At 46.9% G+C, this 13,125-nt stretch overlaps 2 protein-coding genes across 4 annotated transcripts in view; both read right to left on the reverse strand.

Moving 5' to 3' along the window:
• The window catches only part of plxnb3 (plexin B3), a 39,490-nt gene extending 32,112 nt beyond the window's left edge, over positions 1 to 7,378 (reverse strand). For both annotated transcript variants that reach the window (XM_016665982.1, XM_016665981.1), the window contains exon 1: positions 7,193 to 7,378. The gene's annotated coding sequence lies outside the window, so the exon portion shown is untranslated. The remainder of the gene's footprint in view (positions 1 to 7,192) is intronic.
• Positions 7,379 to 8,778: 1,400 nt separating this feature from the next.
• abcd1 (ATP-binding cassette, sub-family D (ALD), member 1) overlaps positions 8,779 to 13,125 on the reverse strand; it is a 14,684-nt gene continuing 10,337 nt past the window's right edge. For both annotated transcript variants that reach the window (XM_007541926.2, XM_016665968.1), the window contains exons 11-17: positions 12,976 to 13,070; positions 10,332 to 10,477; positions 10,119 to 10,264; positions 9,952 to 10,036; positions 9,683 to 9,808; positions 9,524 to 9,611; positions 8,779 to 9,427 (exon numbers count right to left, since the gene is read on the reverse strand). In XM_007541926.2, coding sequence (XP_007541988.1) covers positions 9,287 to 9,427; positions 9,524 to 9,611; positions 9,683 to 9,808; positions 9,952 to 10,036; positions 10,119 to 10,264; positions 10,332 to 10,477; positions 12,976 to 13,070 — 827 coding nt within the window. In that variant the 3' untranslated portion in view covers positions 8,779 to 9,286. The remainder of the gene's footprint in view (positions 9,428 to 9,523; positions 9,612 to 9,682; positions 9,809 to 9,951; positions 10,037 to 10,118; positions 10,265 to 10,331; positions 10,478 to 12,975; positions 13,071 to 13,125) is intronic.

The following is a 13,125-nucleotide window of genomic DNA, read 5'->3' on the forward strand; positions in this document are numbered from 1 at the left end:
TAGAAAGACAAACAGTCATATGTAAGGTAAGATATTTTTATTCGGTAGCCTGGTTGTCCTCAGAGCGCTAATGTTGTTAGCAGCTAGCTCAGGGCCGAGTCACGGACAGAAAATGTTTATTCAGTAGGACTTGCATGCTTAAAAAATAATAATAAAACATAAAAAGCTAAATAAATAAATTATAACCTACCCAGCAATACTTCGTGTCCAGACACGAACTCGAGGTTTCTGTAGATCGCTGCTAATCGTTGACCTACATTGGACCTGAATCCTACAGCGACTCAACATTAACGTACAACTCCAGCATCAGTTTGGGTTTACAGAAGCTAAATAAGTGATTTACCGGGAGATTCAAGCTCATAAAATAGCATGGGTTAGTTCGATGTTAGCCATCGTTAACATAGACTAATTACTTAAAATAGCACAACTCGTTACTCACCCGGCAGAAACAAGTTTAATGCTGCTTTTGATCCGAAATGCTTGACCCAACTTGAAACTAAATGATTGTATTCTCCAGGCTTTTGAAAGCTTTCTTCTGGCTCGTAGTATAACATGAGGTCTGCAGCTCCAGGTAACTAGGGCTACTCATTGTGACCAACTTTGCTTTGTTTTGAACCGGAGAAATCCCCTTCCGGTGTTCTCTCAGATCAGCATACTTTGTCAGATAGTCATACGCTTAGCTCAGACATGTATACGCTGTCTTTTCCATATGATTTTATTTAATCATATGGATTAAATAACCCATATGATTATTTCCATATGATGTCATTTCCATATGATTTTATTTAATCAGCAACATAGAATCATGACGTAGATCATCATACACTTTGTTATGAACAACTGTATGGCATCCTAACTTAGCGGTTAAATAAGTAAGTTAATGAGTTTTACATGGGCGTGTGTTGTAGTTGACTGCAGCCACAGCCAGACCTGCTTTAAATACACTTCGAAACCACGATAACGCATGTATATCTATCTAGTTATCATATTATATGATATTATAAACAATTTAATGACTTATTTTCTTCATAATTTGTTGCTTCTGCTGAACTGACAACTCCACTGATGGTCGGACTTCTTAATGCTCATGCGCGGGCATGGTACTCACTGCATGTATGCTATTCTGACAGCGTATGGCAATCTGATACAACAACGGCTCTCAGCGACACTCCAGTCCTATCTAATAAGTAAAGAGACGAGCAGATTAATCGTACTGTTCCTGAATGTCACATCACTATATTGCAGACTTTTNGGTTTCTGTAGATCGCTGCTAATCGTTGACCTACATTGGACCTGAATCCTACAGCGACTCAACATTAACGTACAACTCCAGCATCACTTTGGGTTTACAGAAGCTAAATAAATGATTTACCGGGAGATTCAAGCTCATAAAATAGCATGTGTTAGTTCGATGTTAGCCATAGCATCGTTAACATAGACTAATTACTTAAAATAGCACAACTCGCTACTCACCCGGCAGAAACAAGTTGACAGCCATTTAATGCTGCTTTTGATCCGAAATGCTTGACCCAACTTGAAACTAAATGATTGATTCTTCAGGCTTTTGAAAGCTTTCTTCTGGCTCGTAGTATAACATGAGGTCTGCAGCTCCAGGTAGCTAGGGCTACACTGAGTAGCTACTCATTGTGATCAACTTTGCTTTGTTTTGAACCGGAGAAATCCCCTTCCGGTGTTCTGTCAGATCAGCATACTTTGTCAGATAGTCGTACGCTTAGCTCAGACATGCATACGCTGTCATTTCCATATGATTTTATTTAATCAGCAACATAGAATCATGACATAGATCATCATACACTTTGTTATGAACAGCTGTATGGCATCCTGACTTAGCGGTTAAATAAGTAAGTTAATGAGTTTTACACGGTGTGTTGTAGTTGACTGCAGCCGCAGCCAGACCTGCTTTAAATACACTTTGAAACCACGATAACGCATCTACATCTATCTAGTTATCATATTATATGATATTATAAACAATTTAATGACTTATTTTCGTCATAATTTGTTGCCTCTGCTGAACTGACAACTCCACTGACGGTCGGACTTCTTAATGCTCATGCGCGGGCATGTTTACTAACTGCATGTATGCTGTCCTGACAGCGTATGGCTATCTCATAGAACAACGGCTCTCAGCGACACTCCAGTCCTATCTAATAAGTAAAGAGACGAGCAGATTAATCGTACTGTACCTGAATGTCACATCACTATATTGCAGACTTTTGGACACAGCGTTGTCCCATATATACGACAAGTCAGTCTACACCTCCGCACAATAATTCAGCGCAGTGAGTGACTTTTTTCCATCACAATGCTTATGTGTCTCTGTACAGCTAACTTTGCTAGCATCATGTCAACGTAGCTTACCTTCTTTGAGCTACTTTTCTAAGTGACGAAAAAAGTTAGACGTTGTCCCCACCGTCTGTGAAAGCGAAGCGCTGCTGAGTTAGCTGTAGAAACCACGACAACGCATGTATATCTATCTAGTTATCATATCATATTATATTATATTATATTATATTATATTATAAACAATTTAATGACTTATTTTCGTCATAACTTGTTGCGTATGCTGAACTGACAACTCCACTGACGGTCGGACTTCTTAATGCGCATGCGCGGGCATGCGTACTAACTGCATGTATGCTATCCTGACAGTGTATGGCTATCTGACAGAACAGCGGCTCTCCATCTGAGCGTGTGCTACCAATCAGACAGCATGGGATAAATGTTCACTGTTAAGTTTTTGATACTCCGTTGTCTCTCTAGATTACAGGCATGATGACATTAAAACCTGGATTACTTTAAATGTTGTTTTAAATTCTGGCCAAACAGAAGTTGTTGTTTTTGGACCAGAACCTGTTAATCAGTCACTCTGGATGGGATTAAATTGGCCTCCAGTGATAAAGTGAAAAACCTCTGTATTATTTTTGACCATAATAAACACGTTTCTAAGATTTCCTTCTCTGACATCATAAACATCCTGCATTTGTTACTTCAGTGCTGGACTGGAAGTCTTTACTATGAGGAAGTCCAAACCTGTCTGGATCAGCAGGATGAGGCGTCCCTGATCCCTCCGGACTCTAATTGTTCTGGAAGGTCCGATTCAGTGGTTCTGACAGGACGAGGTTCCCACTGACAGCTTGTTCCTCTGACTTCAGATGGTTTTAAACACCAAACGCATTGAGAGGATTAATCTGGATTATGGAGGATTTCCAGACCTCCAGAGGACCACCCACAATCTTCATCACACAGGTTCTGGTTCTCTTCAAACAGAGGTTCTGCTTTGGTTCTGTTCTGTTTCTGTTGCTCTCTGCAGAGGTTCTGTTGCAGTTCTGATGGCTCTAGACGTGAATCAAACACTGGAGAAGGACGGTTCCATCTCACTTCCTTCACTGATGAACCAGTGGAACCAACCAGAACCGAGCGGGTCCAAAGGCCCGATCCACAAACAATACCAACACTACAGAACCTCCTGCTTCACACCAGTACTGCAGCTAGCGTTTATTTTACTCTTTAGTTATTCTGACAATCAGATAAAAACTTAGAAATACATTAAAGATCCAAATAAACTATTGAATTCCTTTTTAAAGAAAAACGAAATATTTCATTGACTAAAATACAATTACAGGATTCCAATAGTGAATGTTTTATCATTCACTATGATGCGTCTCTACCTACAAGACATACTATTTTTCTGGATTAACTGATCAATAACTGGATGGAAAAGGTGATTAATAGCAGATTTATTTCCAGGATGTGAACCAGGTAAACAAAGAAACTTTTTTTAACCTAAAACCAAAAAGGTTAAAATTTTTTGTTCAAGTTTGGTTCCATTATTTCATGTTGTTCTTTCCACAAATCACATTTTTAACATCTGTATTCTCCAGTTAATCAATCACTGAATTAGTTACTGATTATTTCAATAATCGATTAATATTTTCAGTTCACCACAACAACAACATCTCCACCTGCCTTAACAAGAGCTCCCTCAGTGCTTCCCATCTCTCCGGAAGAACAACAAGACACACCTGAGCACATCAGTTCAGGCTCCTTCGTTCACCCACACACACTCACACACTCACACACACACTCCTGAGAGTCAGTCTTCTGCTCAGATCTGCAGCTTCAGGCTGAGAGTCCCTGAGGAATCAAACTAGCAACTCTTTCATCTGCAGGAAGAGATGAGGCGTGCGTACACACACACACACACACACACACACACACACACACGCACAAACGTTTGCGTGGCTATCTTTGTGGGGACTTTCCATTGACTTCCATTCATTTCTACAGCCTAAACCTGACCTTTACCCTTTTCCTAACCCTAACCAACCAAAACTCAATTCATACCTTAGCCCTAACTCTGACCCCTGACCCAAAAACAGGGTTTCCCCTTGAGGGGACCGGAGCAATTGGTCCCCACAACGTAGTATATGTCAGGAAAATCATCCCCACCAGGTATTACAAACAAACGCGCGCGCACACACACACACACACACACACACAGAGACTGCAGCTCCGATCCTCCAGCTGACCCGGACTGGGACCTCTGGGTCTAGCTCAGATCATGTTGCATCATAAAGACATGAACTCTTCATCACTCTGAACTCAAATAACCATCAGAACCTTCAGAACCATTTGTCCATCCAGTCTGGTTCTGACCCGATTGCCAAGCTCAGACTGGTGTTAGTGGTTTGAGTCCAGTAGGGTAGAAGGTGTGTGTGTGTGTGTGTGTGTGTGGGTGTGTGTGTGTGTGTGTGTGTGTGTGTGTGGATTAGAGGTGATTAGACACAAACAGTAATCTGAATTTGAATCTGGACCCAGACTAAATCCTTCAGATTAGGTTCAGTTTAATCTTCATCTCTCTGATGATGATGATGATGATGATGTCACAGCTTCAGACAGGTCACGTGACCCTCTTCCTGACCTCAGCAGTTTCTCTTTTTGCTGCCCTGCACCTCATCTCCCAGGCTGCTGGTCCTCACCTTTACCCCCAGCTCACAACAGCCAATCAGCTGCCTGCTTGGTCAGAGTGGGCGTGGCTTAGTCATGTAAACATGTTCTGATATTGGGTGTTTAAGTTCAGCCATCAGCCCAGATTTCAGGCCTAGCTGCCTGATAATCACATTATAAACATATCGCCATGGCAACATTCAGCAGCAGCATCGCCATCCCATAATCTGCAGCGTCTCTTCATCTTAGGGTTCATCGTTCCCTCCAGATCTGTTCAGTCCACTTCAATCTGACTCCAGTTCATGCTTGGAAAGTCTGGTTCAGTTGGTATGAATGCTAAGCTAACTCCGGTCCTCCAAACCTCAGTCTGGGTTCGGTTGAAGTGAACTCTGGTTCTGTTTGCATGTGAACACCAAGCAGACCACAGACCGCTCCAAAAGCAGGAAGTGGACTATAGCGCAGGGCCTTCTGGGTAAATACAACAAAAGCTAAGGAGTTAGCCTAGCGATAGCAGCAGAAATGGGTCCTGGTCTTTAGTCTAAAGAGAAATCCTCCAACCGCTAAAATCTTCCATCTTGTTTCCATTTGGTGAAGAAGGAAGTTGCTCTCGGTGTCTTCAGTGGTTCTTGGTGCAGCGCCCCCACAGGCCAGGAGGGGAACAGGTTGGTTTGACTCAGAGCAGAGAAAGAGAGAACCACAGCAGCTGGAGGTGGAGCAGATGATGGAGTTCTGGTTCCAGTAGAACCGGGTCGACTGGACCATCAGGAGGGAAACAGACTGAAAGTTCTGACTTTAACTTCTCGGACCAGTAAGGTCCAGACCGGGTAGAAAACTGGACCGGATTGTTCTGTCCAGGCTGCTGGACCTCAGCTGTGGATCCAGGTTCCTCTCCTGGAACGGATCGAACCAGAACCATCCAAATGTTATTTTCCTCAAGATCATTTTAAATATTTTAGATTTCTTCAAAATTTGGATCATTTTTAATGTTTCTGTTCTCTGTGGCTTCTACCTGTGGAATAATTAACTCAGCTCCTTTGTTTCTTAGTAACTGAGCTAGGTTAACTGTTTTTACAGTGCTAGAAGTTGCTATGTTAGTAAATTAACTGGTTAACCATCTTACAGAGCTAGTTAATGAAAAAATGAATGCATTACTAAGCCAGAGTGGTAACTAACCAGGTTGGTTCGTTAGCAGAGTAACTAATTAGAATCAGAGAAACTGATCAGAGCAGGTTAGTTACTCTGATTCTACTGGGTTTATTTAACTGGATCTAAATTCGGCTCTGTAATTCCATTAGAAATAATTACCGGTAGATTCATCAGAACTCTATTTGGTCGAAGTGGTTCTGAATAGCTCGCGTTTTCAAAGTTCTGTTCTGATGTGGTTCTTTGTGAGTAACCAGAACTCTCCAGTAGGTTCCGGATCAGAACCGCAGCAACTAGGACAGTTTGGACCGAACCGATGGTGACAGAGGGGCCCCTGAGGCTACAGAGGAAGACAGCAGTTTATGTGTGTGTGTGTGTGTGTGTGTGTTTACAGTCACAGGGTCACGTGATGTAAAGTTGTTTTATGAAACATCAGCAGGTGACTCGGAACCGAGTCCAGATCAGTACACAGCCTCTGTTCAGCTGACTGCGCGTTCATGCAAGAGCGTTCGTGCACATGTGCGCGTGTTCGTGGGTATCTCTGTTTGTCCGTGCGTGTGTGCGCGTGTCTGTGCCTGTGTTGGAATGTAAGTTATTCCACTGCAGGCTGAACCGAGAAGAACCCAGCTGAGCCGAACCGGAACTGGTCGGCATCTTCCAACAGAACCCCGCTGAGAGAAGACAGGCTGACATCAAAACTCCGAACCAAACCGAACCGCAGGTTCTGGTTCTTCACCCCTCAGTTCAAAGACCGGACTCTGTTCAAAACCCATTCACTTTAAAACTCGCTGCTCTCAGCTGAATTCAGCAGGCAGGCACACTAAAACCAGCAGGGACGGAACCGGAAAATGGTACCAGAGGGATATTTCAGAGCCGAATCACAGAACACCCCCTCTAGAACCGGCTCCTTTCAGAACCGGTCCTTTTATCAACAACATTAATGGAGAAAAGCAGAAAAACGGAAAAGTATCAGATTTCTGAAGTGAGTCTGGCGCGCTTCCGTCAGACACGCCTGGCTCGCGCGCTCCTTCATGCAGCTCGAGACAACTTGGATCCAGCAGAACCGAATCTTACTCACCTGGACCAAGAGGTCTGTTTCGGATCCTGCTGAGTCCCAAAAGCCAGAGAAAAGTTGCGGCGAGCCAGAGAGAACCGAGCAGAACCCAGGCGGGACCAGGAGCTCCGAGATCCGAACAACAGGTCTGGCTGAGACCCCGCCCCGCTGAGCGGAGACCGGGCGGCGCCGGCCGGGCGACCCGCTTACACCCCGCCTCATGGAGCAGCAGGTATCGGTCCGGCCCGGACCCACAGGGAGGTTCTGGAATCATGTCGGGTCTGAGGTAGCACCAGGTCCAGAATCAGGACCAGATCAGGATGAGAACCAGATTAGAACCGGGTCAAAACTTTCTCTCCAGAACCTCATCCATCAGCATCAACATCTCCATCACAGAGTTCAGCATCCAGGTGAAAACATACCTGAGCTGACGTCATCAAACGTTCTGACCACGTGACTCTGACTTGTGGGAATTTGCTGGTTCTGATGGAAAGACTCCAGAACTCTCGAGGTTCTGTTCAACCTGAACCTCCAGAGTTCTGGAAGTCCAGACTGAAGTTCTGGTACTAGGTAGAAAACTGGGTCAATGTTGATGATCAGAACCAATGACCTTTGACCTTATTGGAAACAGAACCAGCAATTTGAAGCTTTAGCAGCAGAACTGAGCCAGAGGTTCTGATTCTGATGGATCTGTCCCAGCTGTGTTCTGGGCTCAGGACTGGTTCTGTTCTGGTACCACATTCGCCTCTGGTTGTGATTATCCAGATCCCAATTCTGAGTTGGACTGATTCTGGTGGATTCAAACCGGGTCAGACAGAACCGGTCCAGAGAGAGGAAGGAAGACAGAGGGGAACCGGATCCGTCCGAAAGTGGGCAGAGCCAAAGATCCTCAGAAACCAAACAGATTAAATTATTGGAATATTTAATTCCAGATTATTTCAGTTTAAAAAACAAACCAAGTCAGAGCACAGGGACGGGTTCTGGAGTTCTAGCAGTTCTGGTTCTGGAGAAGATTTTTTTGTTTGGGAGGAACCGAACACTTCCCAGGAATTCTTCAACTCGGTTCTGTTCATGGTTCAATGGCCAGAACCTTAAATGGTTTGGTAGAACATAAAACAGATTCCTCGGTTCCTCCAAACCTTCCAGATCAATCCAGAACTCTCCAGAACTGGACCAGAGGCTGAAACAGCCGTTAACTTACCAAATCAAATGGATTCTGGAGCCAGGAACACCTGATCTGGTTCTGATGTGGTTCTGGATGAGAACAGAAGTGGGCGGAGCCTCACCTTCTGGTCAGACCGCTTTTATTTTGAAAAACCAGACAAACGGCAGTGTCAGAAGAAAACATTTTATTTACTGTGAAATAAGGCCTCTTCATCATCATCTTCAGCTCTGATTGGTTGCTGAGCAGCTCAGCTCTGATTGGTTGCTGAGCAGCTCAGCTCTGATTGGTTCACACAGTTACAGTCAAAATGGCTCATTACAATCGACAGCTGTCACATGACCTCTGACCTCTGAGTTGGATGCATCAGATAAACCGCTTCGGCCAGGTACAGGACACCTGCACGCCCCCAGGGACGTGCACGCTCCCAGGGACGTGCACGCTCCCAGGGATACGTGCACGCCCCCAGGGACGCACGGTCCTGGGAGTAACAGCTGTGACCAGCAGCAGCTTCCTGTCTGATTGGAGCTCACCTGAGAGGGGGCGGAGTCATCTGCAGGTGGCCAATCACAGGTAGGGAACAGAAGCAGACCGATTCTGACTGCTGATCCATCAGTGTACTGGTTCTGGTTTAACCGGGTCGTTTGCAGGTGAAACTCTGCCCCCTGACAGGTGAGGCTCGGCAGCTGAAGCAGCGACTGCAGCATCATGGATGACATCAACATGTAATAATTAATAACAATCCGTTACTAAAAGCTTTGAAATGTGGGACCACAACCAGGTTCCTCACACCACAGGTGTGTCTGCTGTCCAGGGCAGGTGACCTCTGACCCGGAACAACGGGCAGGAAGGGGCGGAGCCTCAGACAGCAAACAGGAACTGGTTAAAAATTTAAATTACGTGGATGCTCAGGTGCCTCCCCAGAACACACGTGCGCGGTCACGTGCGCGCTCCCTCTAGCAGAGCGGCGCCGCTGCGACCCGGCCCTCCGCCGTGTCCTCGTCCTCCAGCTCCCCCAGCAGCAGCCGCAGCTCGGACAGCCGCTGCTGCATCCTGGGAATCCCAGACAGCTGGTTCTCCAGGCGCTGCTTCTCCTCCTGCGACAGAACCAGAACCGGAACGTCACCCGGCCGGGTTCTGGACCGGGTCTGGACCAGAAGCGGCAGCAGAACGGGTCCGCCAGGCAGACTCACCTGCATGGACAGGCGTGCGGAGGCGTCCAACGGCTCAAACTTCCAGCCTCCCTCTCCGTCGAACTGCAGCAGGTGGGAGTGGTACTTCCTGTGGGACAGGGGAAGGTCAGTCAAGGTCAGCCTCTGGTCCTCACAAACACAGCAACATGTGTTTCTGACCAGAGGGAGGGCCGGTGGGTGATGGACAGCAGCGCTATCCCAGCATCCTTTGCAGCCTGGAAGATCTTTCCCTCCACGTCGATGCTGACGGCGCTGGTGCATTCATCCAGGAGGGCGTACCGCGGCCTGCGGGGTAGACGGCCAATCAGCTGAAGAGAATCACCACACCCACCAATCACAGCTCTCTATGATGTCACAGGGAGGCACCATGACCCCCAACGCCTGAACCGGTTGGACCTGAACTATCAGTGAAGAAGCAGTGAAGGTACCGGTGGTAGAACATGCGGGCCATCCCCATCCTCTGCTTCTCTCCTCCAGAAAGAACATCTTTCCAGTCGCTGACAGACTCCCAGCCTGAAACACACACAGAGTTACTGTGGTACCGCCGTAGAACTACTCCAGTACTCCTGTAGTACTGTGGCTGCAGCTCACTGACCGCCCTCCCTGTCCAGGATGTAGAGCAGGTGGACGGTCCGGAGGATCTCCTCCAGGTCCGAATCCGTCAGTCCCTTCCGGACCAAGTCGTCCACCGAGTCCGGATAGATGACCTGGTCTCTGAGGGTTCCCTCTGACATGTAAGGCCTGCTCAGAAACAGAACCAGTCAGAACCAGAACCAGCCAGAACCACAGTGGGAACCAGGGTGTTTACCTCTGGGGGATGTAGAACATGTTGTGCGGTTCTGGTCGGTACAGAGCTCCTCCGTAAACGGGCCAGAGCCCACTAAGGATCCTGAACAGCGAACTCTTCCCGCAGCCATTTGGACCCGTGATCAGAACATTCATCCCATCCTCCACCTGCAACACAGAAACACGTCCTGTGACCAGAACCAAGACCAGAACCAAGAGCTGGAAGGCTCCCAGGATTTTCTCAGCTCAGTAGAAGAGCAGAATCTCAGTGACTCATCTGGACCCATCAGAACACAAAGACAGTTCTGTTTCCATCAGTTTTCTCCGGGTCGACCTTTGACCTCCCCAGAACACAATGGTATCCTTCACGCCAGACCTGATCTGGTCCTGCAGAAGTTCTGGCCCAGTCCAAGGCGACTAGCAGAAGCCCAGATCCAGAACCGGTCAGGGTTCTGATGGGGTCGTCATCAGCTGGTTCTGACCATAAACTGCCCCAGAAATTATGATGCTAAACAATAATAATGTTTTTAAAGAACATTTTCAGCTCCAATAACCATAAAAGCAAAAATAATACAGAAAAGATCAATAANAGCCTCCCTCTCCGTCGAACTGCAGCAGGTGGGAGTGGTACTTCCTGTGGGACAGGGGAAGGTCAGCCAAGGTCAGCCTCTGGTCCTCACAAACACAGCAACATGTGTTTCTGACCAGAGGGAGGGCCGGTGGGTGATGGACAGCAGCGCTATCCCAGCATCCTTTGCAGCCTGGAAGATCTTTCCCTCCACGTCGATGCTGACGGCGCTGGTGCATTCATCCAGGAGGGCGTACCGCGGCCTGCGGGGTAGACGGCCAATCAGCTGAAGAGAATCACCACACCCACCAATCACAGCTCTCTATGATGTCACAGGGAGGCACCATGACCCCCAACGCCTGAACCGGTTGGACCTGAACTATCAGTGAAGAAGCAGTGAAGGTACCGGTGGTAGAACATGCGGGCCATCCCCATCCTCTGCTTCTCTCCTCCAGAAAGAACATCTTTCCAGTCGCTGACAGACTCCCAGCCTGAAACACACACAGGGTTACTGTGGTACCGCCGTAGAACTACTCCAGTACTCCTGTAGTACTGTGGCTGCAGCTCACTGACCGCCCTCCCTGTCCAGGATGTAGAGCAAGTGGACGGTCCGGAGGATCTCCTCCAGGTCCGAATCCGTCAGTCCCTTCCGGACCAAGTCGTCCACCGAGTCCGGATAGATGACCTGGTCTCTGAGGGTTCCCTCTGACATGTAAGGCCTGCTCAGAAACAGAACCAGTCAGAACCAGAACCAGCCAGAACCACAGTGGGAACCAGGGTGTTTACCTCTGGGGGATGTAGAACATGTTGTGCGGTTCTGGTCGGTACAGAGCTCCTCCGTAAACGGGCCAGAGCCCACTAAGGATCCTGAACAGCGAACTCTTCCCGCAGCCATTTGGACCCGTAATCAGAACATTCATCCCGTCCTCCACCTGCAACACAGAAACACGTCCTGTGACCAGAACCAAGACCAGAACCAAGAGCTGGAAGGCTCCCAGGATTTTCTCAGCTCAGTAGAAGAGCAGAATCTCAGTGACTCATCTGGACCCATCAGAACACAAAGACAGTTCTGTTTCCATCAGTTTTCTCCGGGTCGACCTTTGACCTCCCCAGAACACAATGGGATCCTTCACGCCGGACCTGATCTGGTCCTGCAGAAGTTCTGGCCCAGTCCAAGGCGACTAGCAGAAGCCCAGATCCAGAACCGGTCAGGGTTCTGATGGGGTCGTCATCAGCTGGTTCTGACCATAAACTGCCCCAGAAATTATGATGCTAAACAATAATAATGTTTTTAAAGAACATTTTCAGCTCCAATAACCATAAAAGCAAAAATAATACAGAAAAGATCAATAAACTTTAATTTCTAAGATTTAACTCTGGAAAATATTTTAAATAACCAAAAATAAATACACAAAACAGCAGAAATAAAATATACTTTAAAAAAACATATTAATATAAAAAAACACTTTAATCATTAACAGGGAAAAATGCAAGTTTGGACGTTTGTAAAAAAAAACAAACAAAAAAACCCACATAAATTTTTTTAAATATTTTGCTCTTTGTGTAATGAATCTGTATGAAAAGACTTTTCCTTTTCGGAACTTAAACCCAACATTTTGGTCGGTGTATCTGGAGTTAGTGCTCCCTCTGCTGGTCACCAGGCGGAACTGCCACTGAGGGCCGGATGAGGTCGTTCAGAAAAACCCAAAGAAACCAAACATGTCCGACCGGCCAGTTTATTAGGCACAGCTGCCTGCTAACACAGTCAATCAGCCAATCACAGGGCAGCTCATCAGGCAGGCGAGGAGAAAACCATCAGATTGAGCAAAAAACCAGGAGTCTTAACACGGCTGATGGTTCCAGACGGGCTGATCTGACCAGAACCCGCTAATCTGCTGGGAGTTACACCCAGAACCACGTATCGAGTCTACAGATCAGAATTTCATTCATAAACACCATAAATCAGCCTGAAGAACGGCTGCAAAACTGAAGTTCTGGATCCACTGGGCCACCAGGACATTCTGGTTATCATGGTGATGTAACCGAACCTAAACAGAACCACCTTCACAGCCAATGGACCGCAATCAGTGAGACGAACCTGAATGTTGAGGCTGGATACCACAACGTCTCCAGTAGGCGTAATGATGGGCAGGTTCTCACAGCGAATCCCATTCTCCACGCTGATCACCTGACCTGGAACACAGAAACACATCAGGAGCTGGCTGCAGTCACAGGGAATGACCAGTAC

Source organism: Poecilia formosa, unplaced genomic scaffold (genome assembly GCF_000485575.1).
Source record: "Poecilia formosa unplaced genomic scaffold, Poecilia_formosa-5.1.2 Scaffold642, whole genome shotgun sequence".
NCBI classification, from domain to species: Eukaryota; Metazoa; Chordata; class Actinopteri; order Cyprinodontiformes; family Poeciliidae; genus Poecilia; species Poecilia formosa.